Raw genomic sequence first — 19,869 nt, 5'->3', positions numbered from 1 at the left:
TAGCCAACGCCTTATCCAAGGCAACTCACAAGTGTAAAGGGTAGTATACAAGAAGTAATTTATGCAAAAAGTACAAGTTATCAACAAATCCAACATGAAGTGCAAAGATAGGTATTGCTCCTACCAACTTTTTTCATTAACGTAAGCCAAGGTAGATTTTCAAGTACGGAACCCTTATTAAAATGTTAAAATGTCATGCCTATCGAGCCACAACCCATAACGTATTTTGAAGCTGTGCGCGCATAGGCCTCCACAGCGCCACCACGAGCAAGGTCTCCGAGCCTGCAGTTATACCCATCTCCCACAGGCCACCACAAGCAAGGTCTCCGAGCCTGCACTTATACCCATCTCCCACAGGCCACCACGAGCAAGGTCTCCGAGCCTGCACTTATACCCATCTCCCACAGGCCACCACGAGCAAGGTCTCCGAGCCTGCATTTATACCCATCTCCCACAGGCCACCACGAGCAAGGTCTCCGAGCCTGCATTTATACCCATCTCCCACAGGCCACCACGAGCAAGGTCTCCGAGCCTGCATTTATACCCATCTCCCACAGGCCACCATGAGCAAGGTCTCCGAGCCTGCATTTATACCCATCTCCCACAGGCCACCACGAGCAAGGTCTCCGAGCCTGCATTTATACCCATCTCCCACAGGCCACCATGAGCAAGGTCTCCGAGCCTGCAGTTATACCCATCTCCCACAGGCCACCACGAGCAAGGTCAAGATTCCCTTGATACTATTTATTTTTCTACAGTTACAGCTGTCTTCAGTGCCTGCTTTTCACTATTAATAGAAAAAAATACAGAGAATGTCATTGGTTCCGCGGTCCACCTTTGGGCTACGGACCACAGTTTGGGAACCCCTGGTCTAGAACATATCATTATATAAAATCTACCTTAACAGCACGTGATTAAGATAACTGAAATGGTAGAGTTTAGTGTGTGTGTGTGTGTGTGTGTGTGTCCTTTTACCCTCTCCCTTAGAAAATATAAGCAAGGCCTGCAGAACAGACTTGCCGTAGTTACTGTAGCAGCCACTTACCGTAGTTATTACAATTCTGTTATTGAGATGTCTGCACCAACCGAGTAGTCGGTATCTAACACAGCTGCCCATTAAAATCCTATTCTTTCAGTTTATCTGAATGCTAATCAATTCGAAAGCCTGCTATATTTCACTATCCTTATTCAGCACTCCCAAACAATGCATCTGATTAAAAGAACATCATTCTTCCACTATTTCCCTCATTGCAAACCAATGAATGTAACACTTGACTTTGCAGGACAGCCTTGGTCTGTTGGAAGTCTGTAAAAACCCTTAATACTGCATAGTATTCAATTGCAAATTACCATAAAAACCAAAAAGCAAAATGCCAACACAAGGTTATTTTTGAAGAAAATAAAAAGAACCAACGTTCTTAATAAAGGCAACAATGTCTGGCAGTATCCTGTTAAGCTCAACTAAATCCCCAGAAAGGGTAGTACCGCAGTCGCTCCCAAAGCAGTGGTTCTCAAGCCAAAAGATTTGATTGCTTATACTTGTCTGACCAATAGAAGAGAACACAAAGGGAGCAGCAAGATGACTAAGCCCAAGCAATGACAAAAGCAATGAAATGTGCAGAATGAAAGTAACACAGCAGTGTACATTACCAACATTATAAATGTTACTTAAGGGGCAAAATCGAAAGTACAGTCAGCACTCGCATATCCGACCCTATAAAATGTTCACTTCAGTGATGGTTAAACGAGTGTGACACATCAGATTATTTCATCTGATTTAACCTGTATGTAGGTGAGCATGTTGTAACCTGCCCCCTACCACCCAAAACAACCCCCTGCCCTGCCCTGCCCTGCCCTGTACACACACACACACATTTTGTACGGAAAAAAAAAATATGACTGTACAGGGAGACGTTGATTCTTTCATTGAAATTAGTTAGCGCACTAGTTGGGGGAATAACACAGCAGTAAAAGACATTTACAATGTCACATACACAGCTGAAAGGGCTCTGTTATAAAATAAATAGGCTTCCGTGTTGATGTATTATAGTTGGTTTTGTTGGTACAGTACTACATTTTCAGCAGAAGTAGTATTTTAATTTGGAACAATATGATTCTGAAAATATCATTTGCCAAAAGAGACGACACCTTGACTGTAAATACTTTTAAATCTGGTATGTATTGTAGCAGTATGTAAAACTCCCTGTTAACGACATACAGCAAAATGAAATAAATGTTACCCATGCACAGAACTGCTTAAAACATAAAATGCAATATAGCAAAATATAAAAAAAAACACACACCACCAGTTTCTAGGATTAAAACAGTATCCAAAGCCGGTAATCAAAATTGCTGAATATAGTGTTCGATAATGTCACAGTTCACTTGCAAATGAAAATGCACAAAAGAAACTAAAGGTCACAGATTTAAAATGCATCACAATATTTAAAACTGTTTAATGATTAACTTTTACATTACCATGCATACCATGTCTCATTCACTTTGTTTTTGGAGGAAGCGCTGTGTAACTGCAGTGCACAATAAAGACAGACTTGCATGATTTGATTTGCCATGCCAGGAAAAAAAAAAAAAAAAAAAAAAAAAAACGCAGGCTGTGATGGTTAAACAAGTCAATTGTAACATTGAAGAGATGGGCTTTGTATCAGAAAACTGGTGACCGAGTCGGAAATCGTGTGCGACGGGCAAGTGCATACATTTCTTACATATATATAATTGGGATTGATTTTATTCTCAATAGAAGGACGGTAAAACGCGACTGACATGTATCTGGGTAATGGATATCCGAGTGCTGACTGTATTACAAAAACAGTCTTTGTTACTAACTGCGGTGTCTGGTTAGACATGGTATTATTGTCTTTAACTTTTTGTGAGCACGTAAGAAATATTATAATTACAGTACATAATATGAAGTGCTTGTTTGTTCTGCCCATTGTCTAGATTTAATCATTTATATTCATTTTCACAGGAGCTACATCAAGGATCACTTCAAGCTAAGTGCACCATTCTATCTTAGGACATGACGCACTCCAATTCTAAAAGGTTATGGATGAGGTATGTTGGCGAGCTGTTTGTGCTTCAGGGCAGCGGTCTCCAACCCTGGTCCTGGACAGCCCCTATCCAGGAAGTTTTATAGGTGTCTTTACATCATCAGTGGCTAAAGATTTGGCATACCTGTTAATCTTGACTAATTAAGCCAATAACTGGTTCAATTAAGTAACAGAGATTGGTTGAAACAAAAACCAGCAGCCATAGTAGCTCTTCAGGACCAGGGTTTGAGACCCCTGCTTTAGGGCTACAGAAGGGAAAATGACATTAAAGACATTAAATAAATAAATAAATAAATAAAACCCTCTCTTGTACAACAATGCATTTTGCTTCTGGCTTAGTTGCCACTGATCAGCACAACAGTAATAGGAATCCTTCTCAACTGTCAGGGTAAAGTGGGCTGAACGTGGCTGAATTTATCCCTGCATCTAAAAAAAAAAAAATTATTTGGTAGCAAAACCTGTACATTTACTAGAAACAAAAAATGTCACAGCTTCCTACAGCGGCAAATGCTTTTTTTTCTCTTCCTTATGATTTGTTTCCAGATCACTGTGTGGTTTCTATTCTTGCTTTCAAAAATAGGGCCATTGCTTAGGCTGCAACTTCATTTTTTCCTGTACTGGCCATGGCCTCTTAATAACGTCCAAGGCTTAGCCTGGGCTTAAGATAAAATGCATAACTAGTTCAAGTAAAGATTATGACTGTTCTTTTTGTGTCCATTTCTTGTGAAACAAAAATCATTTCTGAGAAACTACTCCTAGAGAAACTGTTTGCAATCGGACCCCTATGTTTCAGAAAATTGTACCTATACGCTTCAACTTTACACATTAACAAAACATTGCAAGCATCCTCAACAAAAATTCTTATCAGACTCCAATTTGTTAAAATTCTGTGAAGTTGTCAGCCCTCACTTAGTATCCATTACCCTGCTCTTCAGTTTCCTCTGTGGATGTCCCTGCCATGAGAATAAATATGTTAACGTTAAAGAGTATTGATTGATGAGGAGATTCCATGTTGGGTGCCTTCAAAGTCTTTAGAAATGCAATTGAGCGCCACTAAAATACTACAGCAGTTAGAAGATGATATAACTAACTCATTACCATTTCCTGATTGATTTCAAAGTACAGGATGCAAAGAAACCATTTAACTGTAGAACTAGAAAGTTAAAGCATAAAACACATATAATTGTTATACCAGGTTTAAATATAATATTTTGCAGCATTACTAACAAGAATCACATAAATATGATGTACAAAAGCTTTTAGTTTAACGCATAATTGCTTCTAAACTGCTCCTAAATTACAATAATTGTACCAATTAAAGTAAACCTGCATGAACAGTATGTCCTCTTAATGTATCAATGCTTTGCAGAAGAGTCTGCCTAATTAGTTAAAATTGCTTTCCGGTATTAATTTCAAATGTCATTAGTTAAAAATTGAACAATTTGAGAAATAATTTTAAAAACCCACGTTTTAATAAAGCAGTGAGAACCAATCGTTCCCCATGGAAAGAAAGAAAAAACTGTAAAATCAAGTGCTATTCAAGGACGCCCACCCACCCCACCCCCTTTGTTTTTTAGATTTACAGACATGTTATCCAATGAGGATAAGAAACACAGACACATATAGCAATTGACTTGTATTGTAATGCATCGCAAAGCAGACTTTGTGATCCATTGTTCATATTACTCAATCTAGTTTTACATCTACAACAGATCTCCTTGGGTTTAGGGGTTTTCCAAAGAAAAAAAGAAAAAAAAAAAACACACTTAAGTAATTGTAAATAGTTACATTTTCAGTGATTTATTGAATTCTAAATTTTCTGAATAAATGGAAAAACATCATCTACAGGAAGGTTAATTTGCTGTCTTACTTGCATGTAATGTATCAGATTAACAGTTTGGGTATATGGCAATGAACAGAGGCAATAGCCTAATTTATGTAACAGATATTTTAAATCCATTTGGGGCACAATGGGACAGATCTTTGAAAGGTTTGCTCACCGCGAGGAGGGGTATGTGCGGCGCAAATGGCGTTGTGCCGAAATTGTGCCAAGTTGCCATATTCGAAATGTCTTTTTGCACGTCACAATCCATTCTGCGCTGTGCAGAAATAAAATGTATGCATCGCGCAATATCGGGAGAGTGGCCGACAATATGCGTGATCCTGGTATATTCGAAGGTATGCGCCAAGCACAAAACCAGGTTTGTGACGAGCAGAATAAGGATTGAAAAAGGACTGCGTTAACTCCGCGCACACTATCATTCCAGCACTGACTACAAACAGACAACAATAGGAAATGTGGGCAGCATGCAGCGTGTCCGTCGACATGTGGATGTGAATGATGCAAGGCACACCCAGCATCAGCAACCCCGACACAAGCGAAGATATGCTGAAAGAGTGTACCAGCCTCGTCACACATAGGAGGAGCTCAGTAATGAGCAAATCGTGTCCAGGTATCGCCTCTACTCATCTATGCCACATGCTGCACGATGATCTGGCTAGAACAAACCTGAGCAGTCATGCCTTGTCTGAGCAATTGGTAGTGTCTGTCTGTATGTGTATCTCTGCTACCGGGACAGCAGTGTCCCGCCACCTCGACCACTTCATAACCGCATTGCTGCAACGTGGTGAGGAACATATTAAATTCCCCAGTACCAGAGCAAACAGTGAGGAGATAATGTAGGGTTTTTATGAGGTCGTGCACCTGCCGCGTGTGGTAGGTGCAATTGACTACACCCATATTGCTATCCGGGCACCTGTTCCAGTTGTCCTGTTCTATCAGGATTCCAGTTGTATTCGGAATAGTGGGACATTTGAATAGCTATTCTGTGCCATGTAAACATGGTATTCCGAATGAATCCATCTGTATTCTGGATATCAGTATTTCGAAAATGTGATACCGAATACCCCACTTAGTATTAGGATACTATCGGAATACTAGCCTTTCTAGACACCTTCTTCAGCAAAGCAGTTTTTTTTTCTAGACACACGAGTCTATAAATCGATGACTTTTGTGCCCAACAAAGCCTTTGCAAAAACTGTGCACATATATATTAGTACGTGTATGACCCCAAACTGGTTGCCAACTATGCAATATCTTCCTATTTTTTTTTTGTTTTTTTATCTTACTCGTTTTTTTGTTTTTCAATACCAGGAGATGGATAGACAGATATAGATAGAGATTTTATATATATATATATATATATATATATATATATATATATATATATATATATATATATATATATATATATATATATATATATCTATTATCCTTGTAGTCAAATTGAGATTAAAACCTCTTTTATGAGTGAGACATAACCAAGCAGGCAGCAGCAAGTCAATCGGACAACAAGAACAAGTACACAATAAAATACAATTAAGACACAGTCAAATCACATTTAAAACAATAATCAAAATACACGAAAGTAGTCATAACTCAACTACTTAAAACAATTACAGCTCTCAGTCATGAAATCGTGCAGTTTACTCTTAAATTGCAATAAAGATATCAGGGTCTGCAGCTTTAGTTTGGACTGGAACTCATTCCAGGACCATGGGGCATAATAAGCAAAGGATCCTTTACCAGCCTCAGTACGCACATTTGGGATTTTAAAATGCAAAAAAGAATGAGATCTGAGCCTATGGTTACTATGGAAAGCTATAAGGTATTCATTTAAATAAGTATATTCATATAATTTACATTGAATAGCCTTATATACCAGAATATACCAGTGCTTCAACCTGTGTAAAGCCTAGTCCAGCCTATCAAATCGTATAATATACAATGAGTATTAAATCTTGTATTTGTATTGTACCTCAATCCTGCATGATATAGCAAGTCCAGTTTACCTACAGTTGATGGTAATGCAAACCTGTATACTGCATCACCATAGTCAATTTGCAGCAAAAACATACAAGCAATAAGCCTCTTTTTTTGTTTTCATAACATATAACATGTGCATATCATAGTGACGTTTATAGCGTATTCCCCTGCCAAACAGACGAGTGTGGAAACATGCACTCACCTCTGCCAGCACACTGCCTTGCTTCTGTTCCTTTAATATGGTCCTATTAGCATATGGTAATGCATCGGTAATTAGAAACATGAGATGCAAATGTATTCTAGGTGGACATTCAATATGCACATAGAGCAATCAAGTATGAATTGGGCGAAAGCCCTAATTCATCTGAATATACCAGTATCTGCGCGATGATTGCGATGCGCTAGTTCCAATTACTGCTCACTGCTGGTTCAAATAGTCCAAATCCAAATCCACTCTGGAGTTGGGTGCAACAGTACAAACGTACAATAGTACAGAACCCCCCACCCCCCTCCAATCCGCACACACCGGATGGACGGATCAATTGAGTTTTATCACTGATTATTGTATTGATATGATGGACAGCGGTAGTGTGTTTACAAAAAGTTATGTGTTTTTCACTACTCCACAGGCATATCCGCATCCAATGTGTAAAAAGAAATTCTAAAGTATAGAAATGAAGACTGAGAAAAAGATGAAGAGGGGAGGGGGGGGTCCTGCCTGTCTTTGCTGTGTGTTGTCACACATCTGTAAATTAATTGTATAAATACATCACACACCCATCTTGGGGCCGGTTGCTTTATTAATCTATTCCATAGATTGCTGTGTGTTACGGGTGTAGGGGTGAGGCAGCTGCACTTCAGAGAGCCAATCAGTTAGGGCACTCTTGCTGTGAAAGGCATGCTTACGTTTTCCTAAAGCCAGACCGGTGATACGATCAACCAATCAAAGACCTGTATTTTCACTGCAGCAGTCCAATCATAAGTTAGCCAAGGTGGGACAAACAGTTCTGTTAACTGTAATTTCTGGCCGTTTATGCAGCTGTCCAGTCTGCTGAATGTCGATGTTGCTAATTGTACAGAGACTGTTCATTTATTGAGAAATCATAGTAGGCTATAATTATCATTTTAGGGGCGTATTTAGAATTAATTATTATTCTTACAGAAAAAAAAAAAAAAGTCACAGCGAAAAAAATCCATTCCGCGACACTCAAAACCTTACAAGCTGGGCTTAATCATGGTGTACAAATGGGCGAGTAGAATGAATAACAACGCATTTCTATGTATTGTGTATATAAAAAATGCTTGATTGATGTTTACTTTGCAGTTGAATGAACTAGTTACATTTACAAATCAGAGTGTGCACAACCACAGTACACATTGTCATGGCATGACTTGTACAAAAAAATACAAAAACTAGAAGAAAAAAAACGACAGACAGTATCCAAAGTCTTTCATTTTTTAAATTTTACTTCAAATACATACAGCTGTGTCGGATCAGCTGGCCTTTAAAGAAACTTATATAGTATTTCCTCGTGATACAATACTGTCCATACTGAATAAAACAGTGCCGTTATCAGTACATTAATTTGAAAAGTCGGCGCCTAGCTGTGGAGCCAGTTGTGTATTTGAATGGTCCGTATGTATGTGTGCACGATACGTTGTGTGGTCTCGTCTGCTGTCATATCAGTACATGCTGTGGCGACACCAATGATAGCAACTTGTCGTGTAATGCCATTACTAATGGTGACTGTCCATCATTCTGCATTCCCACTTGGCTGTTTTGTGCAATTGCTATATTGGTAGTGAATGCACAGACGGTTTTGCGAGGCAAAAACAGATTTGCGAATTGCTCACAAAACTGCTATATTCCAATGTCTCGCAACTGCTTTGTGCTGTTTTGGAATATCTCTCATTTTGTGCCAAAGCACTGTTTTTTTGCGAGGCACAAATTTAGAGAGGGGATTGCGCGAAGATCTGGCCCAGTATCTTTTATTCCAATTTATAGTTCTAACAGCAACAGAAATTCTCTCTCAATTATTCATTATCATTTTTTTTTTTTAAAAGTACAGCATTAAAAAGAAGTATTCATGTTATTACCAGATTACACACATACCTTATTCAATGAAATGGTCAGACTGCCTCAAATTTTACATAAACTGTGTACCTCTTTGTAATGCTCAGGGAAGGAACCTATTAGTTCTTGGTACTCAAGTAGTAAGAGGGACTAATATGTTCCATTTGCAGTAGATTAGATTGATTTTTTTTTATGATAACTTTAAAACAAATATAAAAAACTTGTGTTTCTGGTTTTGCAGCTTGGCATGTAAACACCACTAATGAAAAATAATCCAATCTGTGGCAATTGAGCTGCAAGGGAGGAAAGAAATCCAAATAATTTAAAATGAACACTACACTTGATATTAATTAATCTGTTCTTGATTGTAAAACATGCTTTCAAATGTGCAGCAGCTGGATTTTCTTTCACCATGACTTAGACAGTAGAGCATGTGATGAGTTATATATTTTTTGTTGCAATGTTATTTGTAATCATATAATACTAAAATTGTTCCTGAAATGGATTTAGTTTAATTTATAATTACATGTATAATAATGTAAACTGTTACGCTATTACATTGATTCCTTCAATATTTAGATGCCCTCTTTTTCACAGGCTACACTGCCCTCTTGTGGCCCTGTATAGATACACCCTGCATACTTTCCCTTTGCTGTAATAAGGATATATTTTTTGCAATATGTTTTTAAACCATAATAAATTGATCATTTCCGTTTTGCTCTGCTTTTTACAATGAATGTTTTCGAACAGTGAAAACAGGCTTTTTTTCACAAGTTTCTCTCAGTGTAACGTATTTACGAAGATGTTCTTATTTCTTTAATAATAAAATAGCCGACCAGGAAGTCAAACGATTCACGCTGTTGCATACTTTTATTAAACAGCAGAAAATAAGTAAATAAACAAAACCCGGAAACCTCTGGGCTCATACCACTGACATCACTCTGTACCGGGCCAAGATCACCGGTTTCAGCAAGGTTAAATTATCAGTTTGCTCGGTTCCATATTATAGTGTGCCTTCTCAGCATCTCCACTCTCTTCTGTTTCACCTCATTCATAAACGTTTTTAATATCACCAAGCAGATGTGATAAAAAGATCTTGCGATGGACCAAACAAGCGAGAACAACACTGCTTAGTCAGCTGAGTCCTCCCTAATCGCCTCCTGTTTTACTGCAGGAAATACCAGTACAATTACCTTCTAATACATTATCTGGTAAAGGGTTACAGACAAGTACACTGAAAGGACAGAAAACATTTTTGGTGATTCAAATTCAGACCAAATTTTTTTTTTTTTTTGACCCGCACCTGAACCACAAACCACAAAAAAGTTCACATTCCGACCCAAACCCTACCCACTTCTGCAGGTCATCCAAGGGCCCAGCGGGTACCCGACCTAATGCAGGACTCTAGCACTTGTGTTCTTGGCGGCAGACATTTTTTGTAGGCCCTATTAACTACAACTCCTGCATTGTCTCTTGGGAGATGCAGTGTTTTGATGCTCAGTCCGGCACTTTCCAGTGCCACAGTCTTATATAACGCACAATGCTATACCCACATATTTACCGTTTGTGACCAGACCATGAAACATTCCAATCCAGTGGTGTGCTGCAGAAATTCAGGATGGAGCTGTGCTTCACTAGTTCAAAACAATGCTGTCAGATTTCTATCATTGTTCTGATCTGGACCCACACTTCCTTGAGTTTAGTCAAGAAACGCCAGTTACCGATCTGCTTCCCATTATTTAAATCACCTGCCCGTCTGTCTTCACAAAAACAGCTGGTACATACTGATTTATAAGTGTCTGACTGGAAAACTACCAAATTTTGTTACACCTTTTTTTCGACATTTTTGAAGTAGCTACACACTTGCATCCAGTAATAAACTGATTTTAAATATCCATATATACAAAAAGGAGTAATGTAGTTTTTTAAAAAATAAATAAATAAATGAACACAACCAGAACAACCCTGTATTTGCAATGCGTGAAACATTTCAGCCAATTGGGTATTTCTACAGTGCAGTAGTCAATACAGAGTAGATTATAATTCTCATCCAAATCAAATCAACAGACCTTTACTTACTGTAGTTTGAGAGATATTGTTGCAATGAGAAAACAAAACAAAAAAAAAATCTACAACCTTGCAAAGGGCAGGGGCACCCAACAAAAACCTGAAGAGTGGTTTTTATAACATTTATATTTAAACAGGGTTCATACAGTTTTTCTGATACAAATTTCAAGTACTTTTCAAGGACTTTCAATGACGATTGACTATTTCACCCCTACAGCCAGCCTGTTCACAAGTGTATACTCTGGTCAAGAAATGTAGAGGGGCAAAATATATACAGGTAGTTTGCCTCCCCTGTACCCTATGGGTTAGGCGCCTATGATCTCAATCAAGTTACAGTTCAACGAGAGAAGAAAAAAAATATATATAAAAAGACCACAAAAATCAAGTGCGTGTGAAAACATTTTTACAGTTTTCCACAAAAAAAGCCCCCCCCCCCCCCCTCTGTTTTTTTTTGGCATTTCTACACAAATCATAGAAATGGACCTGAATGAGGCCATTTTGACTTTCACTAATGCATATTGTACATCCTAGTGTTGCCCTTTGCAAAGGTTAAGCAATATATATGGCTTTGTTGTCGAGTTCATTACTTAGCATCAATAAAGAAAAACTGAAGCAGCCAGAGACATAGAAAACTAAACCATAGTCTTTAACAATATATAGTGCATTTCAAATAATATTAAACATTTTCTCAGCAATTTATCATGACTTTTCCAAGTATTTTGGAATTCATTCTTTTTCCAGGCCTGGAAAATCGCTATTTTCAAATTCCAGGAGTTTCCCTGTTTAAATGTCACGGAACACAGTCAGCACAGGGTATTTAACATCTTTCCATAAAAGACGCCAACAAAAGCTACCCTCATTTTAATACATTATACTGTATCTAGAACTATAACGTGGTGCACGGTATCTAGAACTATAACGCAGTAAACGGTTCTTCTGTACTTACCTTTCATAAATTGTTTTCAGGGTGGCATGCTCTGGAACCCCCTCAGTTTCTTCCAAGTACAGAATGAGCCAAGAGGTTCTATATGGCCACTGTTCCGTGATGTTTATCCAGGATGCCAGTCTGTCCCAGTTAAAGGTGATCTGATTGGCTCTCAGCAGCCTTCCTGTAACGCAAAACCAGCTATATGTCACATAAAAAAGCTTTCACGAGTTTCTGATGGAATGGTTACTGGGTGTGACAGCATGTTATGTTGAAATCCTCTTCTAACTTTAAAGTCTGTTTCAAAGCTCTTTTCAAAATGATCGCTTTAGCGCACTGATAGTGTAAGGATTACTGCCCACTTTGAATTCTACTGTGAACTTCCAGATGACACATTCACCTATACACACGACAGCTAACCGGACTGCAGGTTGTCCAATTCTTTTTTGGGAGTAGTGTATATACAGAAATAATTAACAAATCAAATGCTTTAAAATTCATGTTCCTTTCTAAATACTTTTTATAGTTATTTAGGGACCACTGATCAAGCGGTTTTAGATTTTTTTTTTTCACATTGCTTACCTGTGACAGAAACAATATTGAGTAATCTTCTCATTGTCTGCGGGCTGATGTCACTAAACCAGTCCTCAGTAACAAGCAATTTTGTCAGATCAAAGGACATCTGCCGTGTTACTGTTCTCTGCATCCGCCTTCTTCGATAGGTGTCCTGTGGATTGTACACATGTACAGTTGATTAATAAGGATGCTTATGATATCAATAACACATGATGTGTCAGTAACCTGAAAAAGTAAATAAGCATGACCTAAATCTGCAGTAAAATAAACATTAACAGTATGCACAATTTCTTCAAAATTCAGCCATAAAGGTGGCTTTGTCCACAAAGCCCAATGCAGCGTCTACTTCCAGCAGCTACATTTATTATGTTTGGTTATTTTTGTTAGCCAATTAGGTGTAGGCAATTCCCAGGTTTGGCAGGTTTCACACAATAGTGCACTATACACTGTGGACCAGCTGTCAGTAAATACAGGAACTGCAACAAACATTTTCTGTAAAAAGTCACATTAAAAATCAGAAAATTGTGCAACATCAAGCCAAATATAATCATTTTAATTTACTAGTTTAACTGTGTCTTACATTTTTCTTGTTCACAAATATTTTACAACTGCTACAATAAGTAACTTGGAAATGACTACTAATGAAACTTTAGATTCCAATTCATACTATCTACAGCATAAATAGAAAGTCAAATGCATTCCTGTTAGGAGAGTTAGACTCCATTTTCTTTTTTAAACATTAAACTCTGCTATAGGTAGGTCACACTGAAACAAGAGGTTCTGTTTAAAATCCCTTGCGCCAGGATCCACTGAATACTGAAACAAGCCTGGTTGGAGCAGACCTCATTTTGCTGTTGCTTTTGTGATGTCTTTTGTAAATTGAGCCTTAAACTCTAAACAGTTAAAGTCGTAATCTTTCACAACTGAATGCCTCATTGTAAATTGTTCTCTTTGAAAAACAAAGTATTTTATTGATGAAAACAAACTTTTACCCTTCTGTTTAGAGCAGTTTTGCTACCAATCTTTGTCAGCTCCCCAAGGCTGTGCTGGGAAAGCTTTCTGTCAGTTTCTTCATGCCAACCTAGAGGAGAAATACAAATAAATATATATATATATATATATATATATATATATATATATATATATATATATATATATATATATATATATATATATATATATATATATATATATATACACACACACATACACACGCACATATACATACATACACATATACATACACACACACACACACACACACACACAGTGCCTTGTAAAAGTATTCAGACCTTTCCTTTGGTGTCCCATTTTGTGTGAAATTACAAAATGATGCATAAACATTTTATTAAAAACTTGAATGCTCAAACTGAAGCCTTCTCAACTTCTCACCTTTGGCAGGAATTACAGCCGCAAGTCTTTTTGGGTAAGTTTCTACCAACTTTGCACACTGCCTTGGTGCAATTTGTGCCCATTCTTCTTGGCAGATTTGCTCAAGCTCTCTCAAGTTGCTTGGGGATCGCTTATGGACAGCAGTTTAAGTCTTACCACAGATTATTAATAGGATTCAAGTCAGGACGTTGACCTGGCCACTCAAGGACATTCACTTTCTTATTTTTAAGCCACTCCAGTGTAGCTTTGGCCTTACGCTTTGGATCATTGTCCTGCTGAAAATGAACTATCGCCCCAGTTTTAAGTCTTTAACAGACTGAAACAGATTTTCCTCTAGTATTGCCTGTACTTTGCTCCATCCATTTTTCCTTCAATCCTAACAAGCTTTCCAATCCCCGTTGAGGAGAAGCATCCCCATAGCATGATGCTGCCTCCACCATGCTTGAGAGTAGGGATGGTGTTGACTGGGATATGTGCTGTGTTGGGTCTGTGCCAAACGTAACGCTTGGCATTTAGACCAAAAAGTTCCAATTTAGTCTTGTCTGACCAAAACATCTTTTGCCACATTTTAGCAGGATCACTCAGGTGCTTTGTTGCAAACTCCATGCGGGATTTGAGATGGCTTATTTTTTAGTAATGGCTTCCTTCTTGCCACCCTGCCATACAGGCTACTTTTGTGAAGTGTTCTAGATATAGTTGACTGATGGACATTTTCTCCCATCTCAGCCATTGAACTCTGTAGCTCTTTCAAAGTGGTCGTTGGCCTCACAGTGGCATCTTTCCTCCTTGCCTGGCTGCTCAGTTTGGAGGGACGGCCTGATCTAGGCAGTGTCTGGGTGGTACAATGCACCTTCCATTTCTTGATGATTGAGTAGACTGTGCTCACAGGGATATTCACAGACTTCGATATTTTTTTGTACTCGTCTCCTGATCTGTGCTTTTCAATGACTTTATCCCTGACTTGCTTTGAAAGCTCCTTGGTCTGAATGGTTGAGTCTTTGCTTGAAATTCACTACCTGACCGAGGAACCTCACAGAGACAGGTGTTTTTATTCTGAAATCATGAGAACCACTAATATTGCACAGACAGAGTACATTCAACTAATTGTGTGGCTCGTTAAGTCATTTTGTGCACCTGAATTAATTTAGGTTTGCCACAGCAAAGGGTTTGAATACTTATGCATTCATGACACTTCCATTTTTATTTCATATTAATTATCTATTTACTTCTTTCTTATTGTTTTTGCTTTGAATGTGTGGAGTAGGTTGTGTAACACATATTAATTCCTACTTCAAGAGTCATGACTGCAAGCTTTAAAGCAACAAAATGTGAAAACTGTGAGAGGGTCTGAATACTTTTGCAAGGCACTGTGTAATAAATTATATATATATATATATATATATATATATATATATATATATATATATATATATATAGATATAGATATAGATAGATATAGATATATATATATATATATATAGATATAGATATATAATATATATATATAGATATATACATATATATACACACACACACAGACACACACACCAAGATAATATCATGTGTAAGTAACTTAAACATAATTTCAATCAATCATAAGGCAGACAGGTGTACTAAAAGTAATTCTAACATCTGCATTTGCCAGTATTACAAAGTAGGGATGCAAACAACTTATGATTGGTTCAGTTTTTATCATCAACTCTTAGCTGTTTTTGTCATCCAATCATTTTTTTTTTCTTCAGCAGAACTGCAGCTCATGTGATACATACATATATCTCTACAGACAAGGCCCTTCACTTGAATTTAACCAATATGCCAACAGAATGCAGCAACAAAGTGACTCTAAAACTACCAGCTTCAGCTTTTCACTTCTTAGGATGCCTTTTTTTTTTTTTTTTTTTTTTTTTAAAAAGGTTTAGGTTAGGGTACAGTGTTTGTGTATACCTGCAGTGCAATCAGCACCAACACCTTTTATCAACAAACTGTACAGAGGGGGCTCCTGAGTGGCGCATCCGGTAAAGGCACTCCGTCTGGAGTGCAGGATGCACCCCATAGCCTGGAGATCGGCGGTTCAAATCCAAGCTATGCCACTGCTGACCATGGACGGGAGCTCCCAGGGGGCAGCACACAAACGCTGCCGGGAGGGGTAGGGGTTAGGCTGGCTGGGTAGTCCTTGCTCACCACACACTACCGACCCCTGTGGCTGGCCGGGGGCCTGCAGGCCGGCCCGTACGCAATTCAGAACTGCGATGCTGTATTTTCTGGATATGGCTGGATATGGATAAGTCAGTTTCGGTTTGTGAAAATCATAACCTGCAGTGTGTATTTCTGGGTACAGTAGCTCACTCACCTTCTGAGTTCGTCACATCTCCATTAGTTGGCGCTGCCGCAAGAAGCTTCTTGGCACTGCTCAGCCCACGGCTGTTCAGGAACACTGGCAGGTGGACTATGTTGCGCATGTAGTCGTGGCCATTGATGTTCGAGTCTCTAAGCACACTGTTGAGGTTCTGGTTAATAGCCTTAATGATAATGTGAGGGTCGCTGGCAAAGATGGCTATAAATGGACCTTTGGAGAACAAAATTCTTACCTTGGGAGGAAAAAAAAAAATAGATACTCATTAATGTTTTCCTTCATACCCAACAGTTTCATTGATTGACAGAAACCAATTTAGAAAAAATTTAATATCAATATAACATATGGTTCAAATCAAGAACAGTTTGCCCTCTTAAGAGCTTCAAGACGAACTCTAACGACAATAAAATGAATTTATTTTTTTTCATTTGGAATCACCAATTATTTTTTCTTTGTTTTTCTCCCAAATTTGGAAAACTCAGTTATTTTTTTATTTCAACCTGGCTCACTGCTGCCAACCCCATGCTGAGTCGGGAGAGACGAAGACAGACACTGCGTCCTCCGAAACATGCCATCAGCCGTCCGCTTCTTTTCACTCTGCAGGCCCGCCATGCAATCACCTCAGAGCTACAGCATTGAAAGACATATGCAGCTCTTGGTAGCTACAGGCAGGCCTGCAGGCGCCGAGCGTTTCTACATCGGTCGTTGGTACGCGGTGAGCCGAGGACACCCTGGCCGACCCAAGCCATTTCCCATCCGTCCGGTGTTCGGCCAATTGTGCACCGCCCCCTGGGAACTTCAGTCCACGGTTAGCAGTGGAACAGCCTGGACTCGAACTGGCGACCTTTAGGCTATAGGGCGCATCCTACACCATGTGGAGTGCCTCTAGGCTATAGGGCGATTCCTACTTTATGCAGAGTGCCTCTAGGCTATAGGGCAGATCCTATACCATGCGGAGTGCCTTTACTCGGGAGTCCCACAAAAGCATTTCTGCTACCTCTCCTCATGTTACAAAAACTAAAATTGTTTAAAAATAGAACAGACATGAGACTAACCAAACATTTTTAAACTATTTATACAAGGAAATATATTTAGCTTTTAAGAATCTAATTTTATAATTCTGTTGCATGTGGTTGCAATTTGTTTCAAAAGCGCAACCTATAAAAAAGGAATATCTAAATTAGTGCTTAGAAGGTTACCAATTCAAGAAAATATTTTTTAAATAAAATTCTATTACTCCCTGCTACCGATAGGATCTGAACTCTCTTGTGCATATTTTTGTTATATTTTGACTTATATTTTGAGTAGGTATAAACAAGAGTGGATACTTTTGTTGTGCAGATCTCTTAGGGTCAATGACAATCAAAGATAAAGACCAGGGTTATATTATAGGCAGCTATGTTACTTCAGCGTATCACAGAAGCAAATGCATCATCACACAAATGTACTATAGCGACATGGGAAGTGAAACCTCATGATGTGTTAGCGGTATCCCCTACAACCTATGGGATTCCACTGCAAACATTACCCTTACTGTTTCTTGAAAGTGTACACCCATATCAAAAATACATTTCCTTTTATGTCACAGGATCTACTTTATAATCTGCTTGTAATAATTGTTGTCTACATGCTGTATGAATACTTTTTGGTGCAAGTTTAAAATAGCAACTTCAATCAGCCATCTGGTAATTAGCTGCTAATAGCTTCTTGCCTGTTAGCAACAGTTTGTTTATGGAGGAGAATTCAAATGAAAATGGCAGGAATGGCAGAACTTACAGTGTCAAGCATCTGGAGTACTTTGTCTTGTTCGCAGGAATCCAGTCCATCAATAATAACTGCGAGTCTGGTTTGATTCTGTGTGAAGCCGTCGATTGCCTTTGCCATCCTGGCCATAAGTTCCACTTCACACTTCAAAACCTTTAAATCAATACATAACATCACATCAATCACTGAAACAATTTCTGGCAGTGGTGTAATTAGTGGAAACGCAGGGGGAACATCTGACCAGAACCTTTTAGATCTTGTGTATTACATGTCATCTTGCTTTCGCTTAGGGCTAGATTGTTTGCTTCTTTCTGTCAAAAACATCAGAAATAACTAAACAGCCTAAATACAGAAATCACCATTTTCTTCTTGACAGCACAGAAGTCATATTCTGGAATTACCCGTTTTAAGTAAGGCAGCCAGTTAATTATTGTATATATTCTGAATACTACCCTGTGTTGGCTACATAAACTGTGAAAGAATGTTAACCCTTTTTTGGTTGTAGTTCAAGCCATACATTTATCTGGAATAGCCCAGAATAGTTTTATATCCAGTGTAATCGGTAACATACATCCCCCGCCATGACTTCATGGATTTGCTGGTCAGCTGTTCTAGTTATGCGAGTATATGCATGTTTCAAATGAAACACTCACTTTCATAAAGCCTTCACTCTTAAGTTTCTGCATTTTGTTGGCTGCACTATGAAGCCGCTTCCTCTGGGAGTTCAGGATTGAATCCAGGACCTGCCACCAGGTACGGCAGTTGAGGATCAGTGCCAGGCCAATTGCACAGGCCATAGAGATCAGCACAGTGTTCACCGTCATGTTCTCCTCGTCCACCTTAAATATGGCCAACAAGGTGATGCCAGTGATGAGGCAGCCCAGAATGAAAAGGAAGATGACAAAGGAAGGTACACAACAGGTTTTCTTCCATTTCTTCTTCCCTGAAAAACAGAAAACCGGGTTTTACATTACATTTGCAGGAAACAATCAAGAATATCTGTACCATACACATCCCACGCCATGACTGCTAATATATCCTCAAAAGGTTTCATCACAGGGCTCCCGAGCGGCGCATCCGGTAAAGGCTCTCCACATGAAGTGCAGGATGCACCCTATAGCCTGTAGACTGGGCGGTCGCTTGTGGTCTTGCCTGTAAGCTGCCCAGAGCTGCGTCGTCCTCCAACGCTGCAGCTCTGGGTTGGCTGCATGATGGGCCAGCAGACTGAAAAGAAGCGGTCGGCTGACGGCACACGTTTCGGAGGACAGCGTAGCTGAGCCTAAAATACAATTGGCTATTTCAAATTGGGAGAAAAAACAGGTAAAATCAATCGGCGACTACTAAAAATAAAAAAAAATTACATTGCCAGGACCTCTATCCACAGTATGTTTGTTCAATGTCAACATCCAGATGCCTATATTCCTAGTAGTTTATTCACAAATGGATAAGCGGTATTATAGCTAAATGTAAAAATGTGATATACAAATGCCTATGGTTCCCCTGGGTTACAAACTTTCTTAAACCTTTTTTTCTCGTTTTAATTTTCCTTTTACCTTGGCTTTCTTCAGTTTTGAAGACTCTAAACAGCCTGGTTGCGAGGAACCCAAATTCTCTTTCACAGGCATCAGAAAGAGTAGCTATCATCTCAGCCATGGATGTTTCTCCCCCAACACTGGACAACCGATTGTAATCTGTAAACAAAAACCTACCAACAAAAGAAATGCAAGACTAAAACAAACAGCAGTTTAAATCAGTATAATTATCAGTACATAGCTATGTTCTTCAATAGCATGCAAACTTCATCCAAATAATACAACACTATAA

The 19,869-nt window shown here is 38.8% G+C and overlaps 1 protein-coding gene across 18 annotated transcripts in view; it reads right to left on the bottom strand.

Annotated features, from left to right (window-relative positions):
• Positions 1-19,869, bottom strand: part of LOC121317545 (kinase D-interacting substrate of 220 kDa B-like) — a 56,361-nt gene that overhangs the window by 18,503 nt on the left and 17,989 nt on the right. For all 18 annotated transcript variants that reach the window (XM_041253587.1, XM_041253589.1, XM_041253594.1 and 15 more), the window contains exons 16-22: positions 19,599-19,750; positions 18,699-18,988; positions 18,058-18,198; positions 16,279-16,516; positions 13,529-13,617; positions 12,543-12,687; positions 11,982-12,144 (exon numbers count right to left, since the gene is read on the bottom strand). In XM_041253587.1, the coding sequence (XP_041109521.1) occupies positions 11,982-12,144; positions 12,543-12,687; positions 13,529-13,617; positions 16,279-16,516; positions 18,058-18,198; positions 18,699-18,988; positions 19,599-19,750 (1,218 nt within the window). The remainder of the gene's footprint in view (positions 1-11,981; positions 12,145-12,542; positions 12,688-13,528; positions 13,618-16,278; positions 16,517-18,057; positions 18,199-18,698; positions 18,989-19,598; positions 19,751-19,869) is intronic.

Source organism: Polyodon spathula, chromosome 6 (genome assembly GCF_017654505.1).
Source record: "Polyodon spathula isolate WHYD16114869_AA chromosome 6, ASM1765450v1, whole genome shotgun sequence".
Classification (NCBI taxonomy): domain Eukaryota; kingdom Metazoa; phylum Chordata; class Actinopteri; order Acipenseriformes; family Polyodontidae; genus Polyodon; species Polyodon spathula.
This window is presented reverse-complemented; position numbering and strand designations above follow the sequence as displayed.